The following is a 15,861-nucleotide window of genomic DNA, read 5'->3' on the forward strand; positions in this document are numbered from 1 at the left end:
ATATCAAGGTGCATAACTGTAAATTTCCAAACACTATGGATAAAGAGAGGATTCTATAAGTCTCCAAAGATAAAAATCTGGTTACCTACAAAGAATTGGGAGTCAGGCACTGGATTCTCTAAAGGAAACACTGGAAGCCAGGAGACAATGGAGCAAGCCTTCAACATTCTGAAGGCAAACCATCAAATGGTTATGAATGTAGGATAATCACATTTTAAGAAAAACCACATCTCACAAAATGTACCTCTCATGTACCCTTTCTCAAGAACAGAGCCAAAGCATCTGACAGGTCTAGCAGCAGGGCATCATTCACAGTGGATTCCACTTGGATGGCACCCCAGAAGCACAGATTTTATAAAGGATGTTCCCAAGCATGGCACAACACAGCAGTCCTGCATAGGAAGCTACTGAAGAATACGCACCAAGAAAACAAAGAAAATCACGTGGGACTCAGGAAACAGGAGCTCTGACTTAGAAGGCAGATCTCTAGGACGGCAGCCATACACCTGGTCTACAGAGGAAGAGCAAGGTGCTTTGACTGGAGCTGGAGTATGGAAAGCTCTAGAAGGGAGGTTGCCCAAAAAATGCACTCACAGATTGATCACTTCAGGTATTTGATTGTATTGAGAAGAATTTGTTAGCATTTTGAGTTTGAATAGGTCATAGAAAGGCTTACCCAAAACAAAGGCAACTATTAATTCTAAGAAAAATCAAGTTGTAAAAGCAGAAATGTAATAATAATATACCATGTGGCTCAGCATTGAAGAATATTCAAATAACTATCATAGTGTGTATTCCAAGCACGGATTTATATGTGTGCTATAGTGGGGATGGGGAGCAGTAACAAGCATAACTACTCATGTTCCATACCAGGACACCCATAGTTAGCATCAAAACAGAAATATCAAGAAATAACAACAGTATTAAGAAGACTATTTAGACAGAGGTAAACAGCCCAAATGAAAAAGTAGAAAGAAGAGAAAACAGTTACCTCAGGAGTACAGGAATCAGTCAAGAGAAGTAGGGCAGTTGCTGCTTTAAAAATATTATTTTTAACTACACAACTCAGTATTATTTAATCTGTAAAAATATAAATGCATAACTTTGATAAAAATCAGTATTATAAAGACAAATAAGATGGTAATTCGGGGGAAGATGGGGAAAACCACTGTTGATATGGAGTGTGAATTGGAGAAATTTTATCTTGTTAAAGAACCTCAGAAAACTGAGCTTACAAGCAGAGAAAAGGGAGGTATAGTTCCTCAGGGTAGAACAAAATTAAGTTCAAAAAGTAATTTTAGAATGAGGGCCAAAGGTATTAGAATATGAAATTACAACACTTACAGTTTTGGAAAGTGATTTGATTCCTTGTTTTATCTCTTTCCTTTTCTTGGAAAACAGATTAACCTCCTTTTTGATGGCCTGAAACAGAACAAGTGTGTCACTTAACAAAGCAAGAGAAATATCAGACAGAGAGAGAGAGAGAGAGAGAGAGCAATTCTCTAGAAACAGAAACTAAAATTTGTAAAGACTAATATAAAGTGTACATGAAGTAATACCACTGCAGTACCTTGCTTAAATCTAACTGCTACTATGTAAGTGACATTAAAGCAACATGAAACTGATGTCAATTATATGGCCAATGGAAAGAAAATAATGAAGCAGTGAAAAATTAGTGAACAGTTGATTAAGGAAAACCAGTATGCACTTTTATTGGGAACTTGAGACTAGATCAATAGGCTAAATCCAGACACGAGCTGTAATCAGTCGGTCACCTTCCTGAACAGCTGCAGCCACAGCATCCCTTCCCCTGTTCCTGGTCCACAGGACAGAGGAAGACAAGCATCCCCTAAAACTCACTCCACGGTGGAGTACTGCAGTTCATCCTTTGCTGTGGCTTACCTGGACACCATTGTTGGGTTGCATGTCAGCCTACGTACAGTTCTTAAAGCTCATATAACTTGATCTAAATGATTGGGCTGTGTTTAGGGTGTTTATTTGCTTTCAGAAAAGTTACACCTGTATGTTGTAATGCTCTGCCAAGTGGTGTCTCATTCCATCTTCTAACTTTCCAGTAGGTTTCCATAGGAAACTAATCTATTTGGTACATCTACAGAGCACTATTTCAAACCTACCCCATGTTTCACAAATACCTCTTGGCTTTTTTGTTGTATCCAAGGAATTTCCTTCTTAACATCGGTTAGAACTAATTCATCTTGTGATAAGTCAGTGCTTGCCTTCTGTTTCTGATACATGGTAGAAAAAGACAGACATGTCTTAAAGTTAAAATTCATCAAGTTTTTCCCCTCCCACCCTACCACATGTAACTGCTTTGAATTCCTTCGTATTTGTTGCATTTTTGAAAATAATCTCAAACATTTTGTCTGCCCAAGATGTAACATTTTATTCAGGTAAGTCCCACCAGTCTGCCCTTATATTAGCCACAGCTTCCACTGAGGAAGCAGAGATGATCAGACCAGTCACACTGTCACCACTCTTTGCCTTCTTTGTTACTGTGACCCAAATGTTCCTGCCCATCAGGGCCTGTGCCACCATCTATGCTTAGGATCTTTTTTCTTCTTTTTGAAGTCTTAATACTTAACAAAATTTTTTTTCAATGCCATCTCCTTCTGTATCATCAATTTCTCCCTTTTACAGGATCTTTCCCAACAGCATCCAAACATGCTCTACTATCTCCTGTCTTAGGAAAACTACTCTCACTTGACCATCACATTCTTCTTCAGACACCACCCTATTTCTTTTTCTTTTTTTTTTTTTTTTTTGAGACGGAGTCTTGCTCTGTCACCCAGGCTGGAGTGCAGTGGTATGATCTTGGCTCACTGCAACCTCCGCCTCCTGGGTTCATGCCATTCTCCTGCCTCAGCCTCCTGAGTAGCTGGGACTACAGGTGCGTGCCACCACACCTGGCTAATCTTTCGTATTTTTAGTAGAGACAGGGTTTCACCATGTTAGCCAGGATGGTCTTGATCTCCTGACCTCGTGATATGCCCACCTCGGCCTCCCAAAGTGCTGGGATTACAGGTGTGTGACAACCACCGTCCCCGCTGGCCCACCACCCTGTTTCTATGCTCCCCTTTGCAGCAAAATGTCTTGAAAGAGTTTGGGATGCCATGTTCTCCTGGTTCTCCTGTAACCTCACTGGCTACCCCTCCTCAGGGTCCTCTGCATCCCTGAACTCTTCTCCTGCCTCTCCAGAAGTTGCTCTGTCCTGGTCCTCTTCTGCTTCTTGCCATTCATGCTTCCATGATGTCCTTACCTAGTGTTATGGCTTTAAATCCCATCCGCATGCCCTTGACTCAAATCAACATATCCAGTCCCGACCTCTCCCCAGAACCCAAGGTTCATCTAGCCAACGGCTGAACTGGCATCTTCACGTGGATGTCTAACAGGCTTCTCGAGCTTAGTGTGGGTAAAACTGATTTTGAATTCCCTTCTTTCTCTTCATAGCTGCCCCCTTCCCCCAGAGTCTGCCCCATCTCCATGAATGACACCATCTTCTACATAAATGTTCAAGTAAAACAATCTAGGAGTTCTTGGGCCCTTTCTTTTCCTCTCTCTCTATGTCCAATTCATCAGTGAGTTCTATCAACCCTACCTCTGAAACCCACCTGGAATCCACCACTTCTCTCCTTGGCACAAGACTCCTCCACCTCCATCATTGCTACCTGAACCTCTGCCTTAGCCTCCTGAGCAATGTCCCTGCTTCTTATCCTTCTTATCACCTACAGGAAACATTCTCCTCATAGCATCAAATAGTCATTTCAATAATGTCAACTATACCTTGTTAATCCTGTGTTCAGAACACCTGACTCAGTTCTCATTACATGTAAAATAAAATTCAAACTCTTTACCTAGTTTACAAAGCCCTTCGTTACCTGGTCTCCTCCCACTTTGAAGACCTCACCTCCCACCACTTTCTCCCTAGCTCGCTTCAACTGCACAGGTCTTTTTTAGGTCCTAACATACCACACGCCAAGCTCTTTCCCCCTTTGCCCTGAATACTCTTGCTACCCTCCCATTGTCTTTGCATGGTGGTGTTCTCTTTTAATTCAGATCTCAGCTTAAATGTCTGCTTGGAGAGGCTATCCAGCCCAATACTATCACATCAACCTATTTTTATTCACTGAATAGAACTTGTTACTATCTCATTGTTTCTTCTGCATTTGCTTGTTTATCTGTTTCTCCCTGCCCATCTCCAACCCCCAATTAGGATGTAAACTCCATGGAAGCAGAAATTTTTCTTTCTTGTTCATGGCTATATCCCCCACAGCCTAGCACTCTGTAGGCACTCTATAAATATTTGTTAATTGAATGAGTGAATACTGTTCTTTAGCTAGACACTTCCTAAATAATATCTGTAATATGAAAGTATAGAGAGACCATTTTGACCAAGCACAAGTGTGGGTAGAAGATTTTTTTTTTCCAGGCAAGCCTGGATCTTGTACTATGGTTTAAATGAGATCTGAAATGTACTATTTGCAATTGCTTTGAGAAAGGCTGAATATTTTCTCTCAGATGTAGCTTATTCCCTTTTTGAAAATCATGGGATACCTGGATAAAGAGAAATATTACTAAATATCTGCTTAAAGAAAACCACAAACCGAAAACTTCTGATTTACAAAGAAAGAAATGTAAGCAAGCAAGCTAGCCATATAGGAACTCAACTGTGTGTTCAGAATCGGATCCCAAATCTACGGAAACTTTTGGTGTTGTGCTTAAATAATGATTCTCCTTGTCCATGGCACTGCTCAGGGAAATTAATAGTTTCTGGTAATAGTCCAGAATTTCACTGGCTAGGTGTCCTCCAAATCGCCTATATTAATAAAAAAGAAAACACAGAGGCTACAAAAATCATAATTTAAAAAATCACATTTAGCTGTATTATTTTCAGGTAACTAAACATTTCAGTTTATAGGTAACTAACCAAGGAAATATGTGGACAATTCTTCACAGTGCCTTGTGGAAACTTCTTCAGTGCCTACTTCTTTTGCAGAATTTCTTCTTTTTTTTTTTAATTTTTATTTTTTAAAGAGAAAGGGTCTTGCTCTGTCACCTAGGCTGGAGTACAGTGATGTAATCACAGCTTACTGCAGCCTCGAACTCCTGGGCTCAAATGATCCTTTCACCTCAGCCTCTAGAGTAGCTGGGACTACAGGGGTACACCACCATGCATGGCTAAAGGACTCTGCTTCTTACAGGAGACCCTTTCATGGGTTCCAGGCCATGACAAGCTTCTTGACCTTTCTAGGGTACCCTCTCCTCACACTGTCCTCATACCCTTACTCAACATGCCCTCTGTACCTGCCCTGGTCATTGCACAGAAGAGCCAGTGCACTGGCTGAGCTCTCGGAATGCACCAGGCAGTGTGCTACTTCACACACATAATCACATGTGGCCCCCTCATCACCCCACCCTGCATTGAGAGTGGTATTATTACTTCCACTTAATTCACCAGGGCATTGCGAACTTTGGACGCATCAGCATCACTGGGAGGGTTTAAAAACAGATTCCTGGGCCCCACTTGCAGACATTCTGACTCAGAAAGTCCAGATGGGATCCAAGAATATGCATTTCTAACAAGCTCACAGATGCTACAGACCCCCTACCTTAAGTAACATTGTAACAGATGATTTAGAGGGGTTGTCATTTGCCAAGGTCACAAAGTCAAAAGTCCTAGACCATCGTTTTAAACCCAGCTTTGTTTTGAGTCAGAAGTTTGGGTGATTACCAGTGGATCAAAATGTCCTTCTTTTTGAGCTGCATAAATAAGGCTCCAGCACTTGTTTGTTGTTGCCTGAGATAGTATTTGTTCGCTGGTTATAAACAATATGTTAGGACTTACATAGTGAGATAAAAGCTAATATTCTATTCAGAATCCCATGTATAAAATGGGCATGATGATGCAATCCTCAAATGAGTTTTTGAGGGAAGTGGCTAGCAAAATTGTTATGATACAAAATCTCCACAACATTTAACATTTTCACAATGTTGCAGAGAAGGGCCATATTTTATTACTGCTTTGATCACAGGAGGTATCACGAAATATTATTTTTTCTAAAATGAATTGCATGATTGAAACCACCTTTGCAAAGATTATGGCAGTGAAAGAAGTCTAGCATGGCTGACTCCATCTTGTTTCTAGTCTCACAGGCTGGATGTTCTTGTTCATTCCTCCTAACCATGGGAGGAATTTCGTTTATAGTTTAACTTGGAAGCAAGGATGATAATAGTACCTCCCTAAAACGGATCCCCTCCTTGTCTGGGGACTGAAACTGTCTTTGATATAATCTAAGCAAAATCTAATTAGGAAAGTGTGGTATATATACATACATGTATATGTCAGGGATAAACAGGAGTTTTTAAAGTTATCTGAGGGTCAGAATTGTCCACATTTCTTATGTTATGAGAGATAGGACTGATCACTCTCAGATAAATATTAACTATGTCTTTTTTGTGTGTGTGTGTATTTTGATGCTCTGATATCTGGGGCCTTGCTGACTTCTGGAGGCTAGCCAGTCTCTGAAGATAGTAAACAATTTGCTCTGGAACACGCTTTTCAAAAGCAAACCGATCAATCCAGAGACCATACCCCCAACCACCTCCTCTAGTGGGCTTTCACAATCGGGGCCACCATTTCCCCACCCTAATCACCCCAGGGCCAAGTATGAGACAACTACAGCCAGCTCCTATGCCTCAGAACCCACTGATAATATTCAAACTAGCCAATCCTAAACCTGCCCAATCCTCCCTGTGAAAACCATACTAGAGAATCTCATCCACGTTTTCCTCCCTCTCTCAGCCTCCTGACCCACCCCAGGTCTGCCCCATGTGGTACCCGAGCATGCAGTGTACGCTTCTCTTGGGATCTGTGAGTATAACAAACTTTCTTTGCACTGGCAGTGGTCTCCCAGCATGTTGGCCTTGCTGTACTTAAATAATAATAAAATCTCTATTTTAAAGCACTATACTACATGGGGTTACTTACTGAATACTGTACGTACTTCCACTTTAGGTAGACAAGGGTGCCATCATCTCTCCCATTCACCAGAATGTTTTGTCCATCCATTGAAATTCTCATTGACTGAATCCCATGACCCTGGTGAGAATGACTCCGACACCAAGCAAATGTTTCCTCAATAGTTAAGAAATAAACCAGAAAAATTACAAATGCAATTCTACCACACGGCTTTTCTAATGGGGTCATATGCCCCTTTTTTGTGGATAAATCATTTTCTATTTGCTAACAGAATTTTAATTGGTATGGAAGTAGGCAATTGGCAATACATAGTATTTAAAATCCCCAGTTCAAACCACATTCACCAATACTAATTTGTTCTTCCACTACCTTTGTGTAGTATGGAAGGACAGGGATTATTATCACCAATTTATAATAGGAAATCAGACACAGAGAAGTGAATGGATTGCAGGAGTCTATAAAGCTAGGGAAGGGGCCTTCAGCAAGCAGAGATGGTGAGTTCTGATGGCTTCAAGAGTCAGGGAGGTTCTATTTATGTGTGAAGTAGCTGAGTATAATGAGAGAGGGTGACGGGCACTGTGAAGAATGGAAGATAACATGCTCTGAAGGATGCTAACTAAGCCAGTTTGATTAGAACTTAAACAAAATGCATCATCAATTTGGTATATAGGGCAACAATTTAAAAACTGAGATTTCTGAGTCATACTGGTTCTCAACCATGATGCCTTTTCTCATTTAGGTTTTTAAATAGGCAATACATTCAAATGGTTCAAAATTCAAAAATTATAAAAGAGTATTCTGTGAAATCTCCTTCCTGTTCTCATGACCTAATACTTCCAATGGCAAGCAAGGTAATTAGTACCTTCAATATCTTTTCAGAGTTTTTATGCATATATAAGCAAATTTTTATATACATATAAAATGTTTCCTATATGAGATCAATATATACACCCACAATATTTTTTTTAAAGAAAGCAGCTTACCAAAGTATAAACGTCTCGGATACACAGAATTCCACATTTAGCTATTGTTATGAGCCACAATCCATGTGAAGACAGATAGAGCAGTCCAGGTCCATACTGTCTGCTTTGTACTTTTTTGTATGGTTTAAGAATGTAGATACCGGTATGTTCCTGCCAATCAAAGAAAATAACCACATTATAGAAAAGATCAGGTAAACAGCACCTTTGGGTTTGCAGATGTACATGCCTGTTGTATATTGTCATTGTAAATAAACTGATATGGGATAAAGTGCAAACATTGTCATTGTAAATAAATGGATATAGGATAAAGTGGACACCTGCGTTTGCATCATGTTTCCCACTTTTGCAAATAAAAGTTTGTTTCTGCCAACTAAGTAAAGTCTTCTTTATTTACTTGCCATTAAAAATCCTAGCCTACACTGATAATCTTTGCTTTTACTAATCATTTTCACATATCTTCATGCTTAAGTCAAAATAATGTAGTCAATATTCCCCGTATGTTTCATGCATTCCTACCTCCAAGCCTCTGCACGTGTCCTTCCTTTTGTCTGGAATGCCCTTCTCTACTCCATCCCCACCAGTCCTGCCCTACCTCCCTATATGAGCGCTGCCCACCAAAATTGTATGCAATATCTCTCCATGTCTAAATCTGACTTACTTTTCAAAGTCCAGATCAAATATTGCTTCCTTCATGAAACTTTTCTTGAATCTCTCTTGCCACTAATCATTTATTCCTTCTCTGTGTCTAGTCCTGGCTACTCTGTCAAAGAAGAGCTTTGACTGAAGAATTTAGAGGAAGGAAGGCAGACCTTATCAAAGTGGGTAGACAGACATCAAGGGAAAGTGAGAGGTCAAGGGGCAGGAAGCAGGAGGGTACTGGGCCATTATGTGCAGCAGGAGGTGACACAATGCATGAGAAGTCTGAAGAGAGTGTAATGAAAAAATGCCAGAAACACAGTTTAATTATTTTTTGTAATTTTGGTTATGGCTTAGATGCAAAGTTCCACTGCAAATCAAATCATCTACCTTGTAGCCCTTGGCATATGTAGAATAGATTTCCTAATGCTAGGTTGTTTTTTAAGGCACTAAACTAATATTGTGTCATCTGCATGTTTATCTGACAAAGATGATGTATGTGGCACAAGTATCAGGTTGCTCAAATATATTGTATGATGGATTAACAAATAACACTATATATCTAGCTCAAGGGGATTATATTAATATAATGAAGGCATTTGTTAACTGAACTATTCTGTTAAAGTGGTCAAGAAGATCACATCTAATCAGTATAATGTATCAATCTTGATTGCTAAGATAAATGAGAGTACACTTAAGTGTTGACATACTTCTTCAGGAAGAAGGTAGCTACAGATGTATGGCACTTGACTACAGAAGCCATATATTTGGTTACTTTGAAAGCCCAAGACTGCAGAGGACAGAGCGTGCTCCAACTCATACAGGTACTTATGAATGATTTCATCTTTCAGCCTTCCTCTTTCATCAGCAAAGGTTGTGGAAACTATTAGATTTGGAAAAAGAAGAGAAATCACTTGTACCATAAATTAATTTTGTTTTTTTAAAATTATGAACAATTATGAAAAGCAAAATAAAATTTAAATGCTCAACTAATGTTGCGGAAGCTAGTAGGTGATAAAAATGATTTAAAAACACTTGTCTCCCTAGAAATACTTGAGTATTAAATGACTGATAGTGGGTAAAATATTTCTGTAATGCCTTGATTAATTTTTAATCAATTAACTTAGAGACATATTAAAAGAAACCCATGGTAGTATAGAGATTCTTATAAAAACATAAAAGTACTTGGAGGTTGTCGGCTCTCTTCTGCTCTATAATTATATATTTGCAAAACTGCTAACCTGATATATTTGTCATTAAAACAAGGAAAGAGTATCTATTTTCTCATACCTTTTTATCCAGAAAACTGTCTTTATAATTTTGTCAGTGAAGGGAACTACACTGTAATCTATCTGAATTTAACCTTGTCTATTCACAGCTACAAAACAAGAGACATCACAAAAATAACAAATCAATTTGATGTGTCCGTTGATCCTATCTCTTTTCCTATGGTAATAAAGCAGACTCATGAGTCAGGAAGCCCAGAGGAAAAGTCCACACTTCAAACTGTTTAGCATGTTGGTTTTACTTTGTAAAGACAGACAAAAGGTAGCCATTTTACCTCTTCACATGCCAAGATAAAAACAAAACAAACCCAAAAAACAATAACAACAATGTATCTGGGCTCAGGAGCAGAACTGGCTGCTTATGTTTTCCTTACCTTGTGGCAGTAATGTAGGCAGTGTGAACATCTCCAACCTGCTTCTCCCTGCTTCTGGAAGCGAGGAAAGCACCATCACTTTCACTATGTCTGTTTCTAAAAGAGACACTGTGGATATCTGTAAAATGTCTTTGGCCACCTCTGAAAGCAAACAGAGATCAACACCACAAGTGGTCATTGATAAGTTTAAATAATCTTTTACCTTTCCAATTAAGATACCATCCATGGACTTGCCTTCGCTATATCTTTAGAATCAAATTATTTGCTGGACATTTAAAGTGACCTTTAAACATAAGTTACAGGGACATTTTTGATGAATGGATGAGGGATTCTCCTGATTAGATGTCTAGACTGGCAGATTTAAACCAGCCCAGTCTGTCTGGGTTTCCTTCCCAGCCAGGGTGGCCCCAGAGTGCACCATCTCCACCCCCTATCCCTCCAAACCAGCATCTGCATGAGCTGGTCCCCACAAGTCCACTCCAGCCAGGTTACCTAATCCTAAGATTGGGTAAACTTAGGCATTGGCCTTCTTTGCATCTGTGGTCAAGGACTGTGGGTGTGGTGGAAACGTGACTTTATGAGCTTGCTCCACTAGAAAGCCAGCTGATCTAACCCCTGCAAGGTGTGCCAGGCCTGGAGCCCACCTTGGATTTGTTCCAGATTCACTCTCCCATTCTTCATGGGACTGTGCTGCAGGTGCCCACTTTCTCAGGCCCTTCCCCAGGCGGTCAGCAGATGACCTTCCCTCTTCCTTAACAAGGAAGACCAAGGACATCTACATAAACTCAATCTCAACTTTCTTATCCTGAGACTCACACTTTCCCCTTGTCTGTTTCCATTTTCTCCATTCATTTCCTGACATTGATGTAGGAACAAAATGTAACCCCTCCCTGTCTGTGATTTTTGAGCCCATTCCTCCAATCTCCTATTAGACCATACATTATCAATCACCTCTTTTTAGCTTCTTGTGTCCCTTATGGTTCCTTTTATTCAGCCCTCATGACTCCCCTGTCTTCAAATAAGAACCTTCCTCCAACTCTGCTGTCCCACAACAGTTAACATCTGACTCTCTTTTCTCCACTGCAAACTTCCTAAAATAGTTTTGGCACTTTCTGACTTAATTTTCTTACCTCTATTCCCTCCCTAACCTTCTTCATTCCAAAGAAGTAGCTCTCTCAGGGATCACCTGCTGACTGGCAAATATATGAGAGCCTATCTCAGCCTTCTCCCTACCCACACTTCTGTGTCAGCCTGTACTTTCATCTGCCTTCCTTCTTTAGGCTGTTTCTGGAGAGAATGACTCCCAGTTCTCTTATTACTCTGGCCCAGCCTCAGTTTTCTTCACTGCCTCATCTTCCTCTGTCCACAGCTTCAATATAAAATGTGGACCAGGGTTCTATTCCCAGCTTCTTCCATCCCACCCTCTGGCCAAACAGATACATTAAAAATGGGGCAGGGAACAGTGGCTCATGTCTGTAATCCCAATACTTTGGGAGGCTGAGGTGAGAGGATTGCTTGACTCCAGGAGATCAAGACCAGCCTGAGCAACATAGAGAGACATTTTCTCTACTAAAAAACAAAACAAAACAAAACAAACAAACAAACAAAAAAAAAAAGGCCAGGCGTGGTGGCTCACGCCTGTAATCCCAGCACTTTGGGAGGCCAAGGCAGGCGGATCATGAGGTCAGGAGATCGAGACCATCCTGGCTAACATGGTGAAACCCCGTTTCTACTAACAAATACAAAAAATTAGCCTGGCGCGGTGGCGGGCGCCTGTAGGCCCAGCTACTCAGGAGGCAGAGCTTGCAGTGAGCCAAGATCACGCCACTGCACTCCAGCCTGGGCGACAGAGCGAGACTCCATCTCAAAAAAAAAAAAAAAAAAAAAAAGGAAACAAAAACAAAACAGAGAACAAGCCAGGCTTTGGGGCATAAACCTGTAGTCCCAGCTACTCAGGAGGCTGAAGCAGCAGTATTGCCTGAGCCTAGGAATTCAAGGCTATAGTGAGCTATGATTGCACCACTGCACTCCAGCCTGGGTGACAGAGCAAGACTCTGGAAAATAAAATAAAATAAATGAAATGGAATATTTAGGCAGGATATACATCCACTCTGAGGTCAGCCACAGGCTGTACCACACTCAGTGCCATCTAATTTGCATATTTAGTTACCTCTTTTGCCTTATTAAGCATCCAGGTTTACTTCTACTCTGTTGAGCCATCTCATCAGCTACCATGATTTCAAGATCAGAATTCTATCATTAAGCCTTGAACTACATATCCCGATTTCCAAACTTAAGCTAAATATGCCCAAATGAAGAGTTTATTGGCTTTAAACCTATGGAACTCATCAGCTCAACCTATTCCTCAACCTCTAGAACTTTCTTCTTCAACTAATGGCATTGCAAACTTCCACCATTCAGGCTAGAAATTTTGGAGTCATCACTTATCCCTTCCTTTCGCATCAAATACCAAGTCCTACCAATTCCATCACTCGTGGTTGTGCCCTCTTTTCTCTTTCTGTAACTGCAGCATGAGTTTGTGCATTGTGGATAAGAGCACACGCCCTGAAACTGGACTTCCTTAATTGGGCTCTGCCACTAACTAGATGCATGGCCTTGAACAAGTAGTTAGCCTCGCTGCGCCTCAATTGCCTCATGTGGAGGGATAATAGTAGTATCAATTTCATGAAAGTTGTCTAAGAATTCAATGGGTGGAGACATGCTGAGGGCTTAGAATACTGGCTACCACATAGTCAGGCATTCCTCAATAAGTGTTGGCTGTTGCTATGATTATGACTATGATCATCTCTTGCCTTGGCTAGTATTATAGCTTCCAATCTCATCTTTTTAATTTCATTCTTTTGCCTTTCTACTCCATCCTTCACACTGGTATCAGAGTCAGTCTCTAAAAACCAAGTCAAATCATGCCAGCTCCATCTTGAAACCACTGATGATGGCTCATTAACCACAGAACAATTCCAGACTCTTTGGAATGATATTCAAGGTCCTTCCTCTTTCAGACTTCATTGCCATAGTCATCTTCTAGTAAACTCTTCCATTTACCTGTTATACCAGACTTTTTTACCATTCCAAGTACCTTTGTTTGGGTTATTATTTTGAGCAGGAATACTAATATGTCCTATCCCACACCTATGAAAATCCTTCAAACCCACTACTTTAAGCCCTTGGAAAACTCCTCCAATCCTCCGCACCCCCTGACCAGTGCCCACCTTCACCTCCACTCCTCTCCTCACACTTGGCAGAATGAATTGCTGCTGTATCTGAGCCTACACAGTATCTGAGCCTACACACCATTCTGCATTTTCCTCCTCTACTAAATTGTCTCCTTAATATTTTCATCCCCCTACAAGGCCTAGGTTTGGCATTTTGCACCTTGTAGGCACTCACTAATTTTTATAAGTCAATGATAAACAAATTTAAAAACTTAGGAGTGGGACTTGGCAAAGTGTGAGGAGCAAAAAAAAAAATTTTTTTAAGGAGAATTAAAAAAAAAATTGTGTATGTGGGGGGAAACACATATACAGTTGGCATGTAAAGCCAGAGAGAAAATAAAGAGAAAATTCTTTATTAGAGATAAAATATTAAAAAATATTTTCAAGAGAAATCAACCCAACTTCTCTGTATGTTAATATTAGAAATGTTCAGCCATTTCATTAATGTATTTAATAATTGATTCAAGAAAATTTATTTAGCACCAACTATGTACCAAGCAGATAACTCTAATATTCCAAATACATCAAAATATAATGTGAGAATTCTCCTAAGTAACTTTAGTTATTTAAAGGTTTCTCTTTCAGAAAATATGCCACAAATAATTGTTTCAATATTCAATATGAAAATTCCATTTTCATAACCTTAAATTCTTTGAAATAATCAATATTTTAAATTAATCAGCATTCTATGTTGTACCTGTGAATCCAATAATCTGAAATGAGCTTGAGGAGTTGGCATTGATAATAAAGACTTTTCCTTCTGATGTTCCAACTAACAGAAATATTCCTTGCTGATCATAACTAGAAAAGAAGAAATCTGATGATCAAATCCCAATTGTTTCACCAGCTAGATGGTGAACAAGTTTATTGAATGGCCACAGAGATATGTTCAAAGCCAGTCATTTTTACGGTTTGCAATTTTTAATATTCTCTGACCTTATAAAAGTGGAGTGATTACATGTGGATATAATCATTGTACTTTAGGCCAATGCTATTTCCAAATTGCAACTTTAATAAATACAGTCAAGAAGATTCAGTAAAGATGGGCAGTTGGTTCATCATAAGTGAATGAAACATGTCGGTAGAACTTTCTTGATGTTTCAAGTGCAAATAAGCAATTCTCAAATTAGTGGTGGGTGTGACATTTCATTACCCTGTGTCTGGTACCTGGCAGTGGGAGGAAGAATGTAGTGAAACATGTCTACAACTTTATCAAATTAGAAAAAGTGGGAAGATGTAAATTAGAATAAGAGGATCTGAGAAAGGAAAGGCACAAAAAAATGACAGTGCAGAAAGGCAGGGGGTAAATGGAAGGAGGTTATCCATCCTTCCCCACTGAGCTAGGGTGGTGGAGCTGGGCAGTCCACAGTGGCAGGGCCAGCTCCTCAGTGTGCTAGCTGTGTAATGTGTAATCTTGGACAATGCTTTTCTTCACCTCTCTAACCCTGAATTCCCTAATTTGTCTAATAGGGATAAGAATAACACCTTTCTGACTGGTGTTTTGAGGATCACATGCCACAAGCTACAGTGATCTCAAGCTGTAAAGCAGAATACAAATGTCTGTTCTTATTAATACCTAATAATATAATAAATTAAAAAGAAACAGTAATAATGATAGCACCTACAAGTCCAAATCTAATGTCTCTATATTATCATCTTAAAAGTATTGCTTCAAAAGTTTTGAAATACTCTAAATGTTCATTAATATACTGTTTTTAAAAAATGATAGTATATTCATATAATGGAATACTATGTGGCTATACAAATAATCAGGCTGGTCTTTATGTGTGGATATAAAACATTCTCCAAGATATACGATTAAGTGAAAAAAGAAATGAGGCATTGTACATAGTTTTCTCCTTTTAAGAGCAAAGGCAGTGACTCTGCAGCCCAACTACCTGGGTTCAAATCCCAACATTTGCCTTTCACTATCTGTGTACTATTGAGCAAGTTATTTAAAATCCTTGTGCCTTATCTTCCTCACCTGTCAAATAGAGACAACAAGAGTGTTTACCTCATGGAGTTAATACAGCAGAAGTGCCTGGCACACTATACACACATGATGGCCATTGATACAAGTAAAAAGAAGTGCTTATTATGTTTTGCTTGTTCATAGATAAAACATCTCAGGAGAGACATGAGAAATTGGTACCAGGCTGCCTGCAAGGACAGACCTGGGTATGGGAGGTACTTTACTACACAGCCCTCTGTACCTTTTGAGTGTTGAACTGTGTGAATATATTAACATTCAAAACAAATGAAACATGTAAAACTTAAAATTAAAAGAAAGATGGCTTCACTAGAATTTTCAACAGACGGGTGTGACACGGAGCCGCTCCTGGAGGCAGAAAG

The 15,861-nt window shown here is 39.7% G+C and overlaps 1 protein-coding gene across 35 annotated transcripts in view; it reads right to left on the bottom strand.

The window, feature by feature from the left end:
- Positions 1-15,861, bottom strand: part of CFAP43 (cilia and flagella associated protein 43) — a 102,557-nt gene that overhangs the window by 48,164 nt on the left and 38,532 nt on the right. For 17 of the 35 annotated variants that reach the window (XR_010146718.1, XR_010146716.1, XM_054660520.2 and 14 more), the window contains 8 exons: positions 14,207-14,310; positions 10,277-10,417; positions 9,327-9,499; positions 7,981-8,130; positions 7,023-7,153; positions 4,687-4,834; positions 2,154-2,246; positions 1,345-1,422 (listed from right to left, as the gene is read on the bottom strand). Coding sequence is in view for 31 of the 35 variants with exons in the window: in XM_054660520.2 (XP_054516495.2) it covers positions 1,345-1,422; positions 2,154-2,246; positions 4,687-4,834; positions 7,023-7,153; positions 7,981-8,130; positions 9,327-9,499; positions 10,277-10,417; positions 14,207-14,310 (1,018 nt within the window). In the remaining 4 variants the exon portion in view is untranslated. Of the gene's footprint in view, positions 1-1,344; positions 1,423-2,135; positions 2,247-4,686; positions 4,835-7,006; positions 7,154-7,980; positions 8,131-9,326; positions 9,500-10,276; positions 10,418-14,206; positions 14,311-15,861 lie in introns of all 35 variants that reach the window. The other 18 variants (XR_010146717.1, XR_010146715.1, XM_054660519.2 and 15 more) reach the window with 3 other exon arrangements.

Source organism: Pan troglodytes, chromosome 8 (genome assembly GCF_028858775.2).
Source record: "Pan troglodytes isolate AG18354 chromosome 8, NHGRI_mPanTro3-v2.0_pri, whole genome shotgun sequence".
Taxonomy (NCBI): Eukaryota; Metazoa; Chordata; class Mammalia; order Primates; family Hominidae; genus Pan; species Pan troglodytes.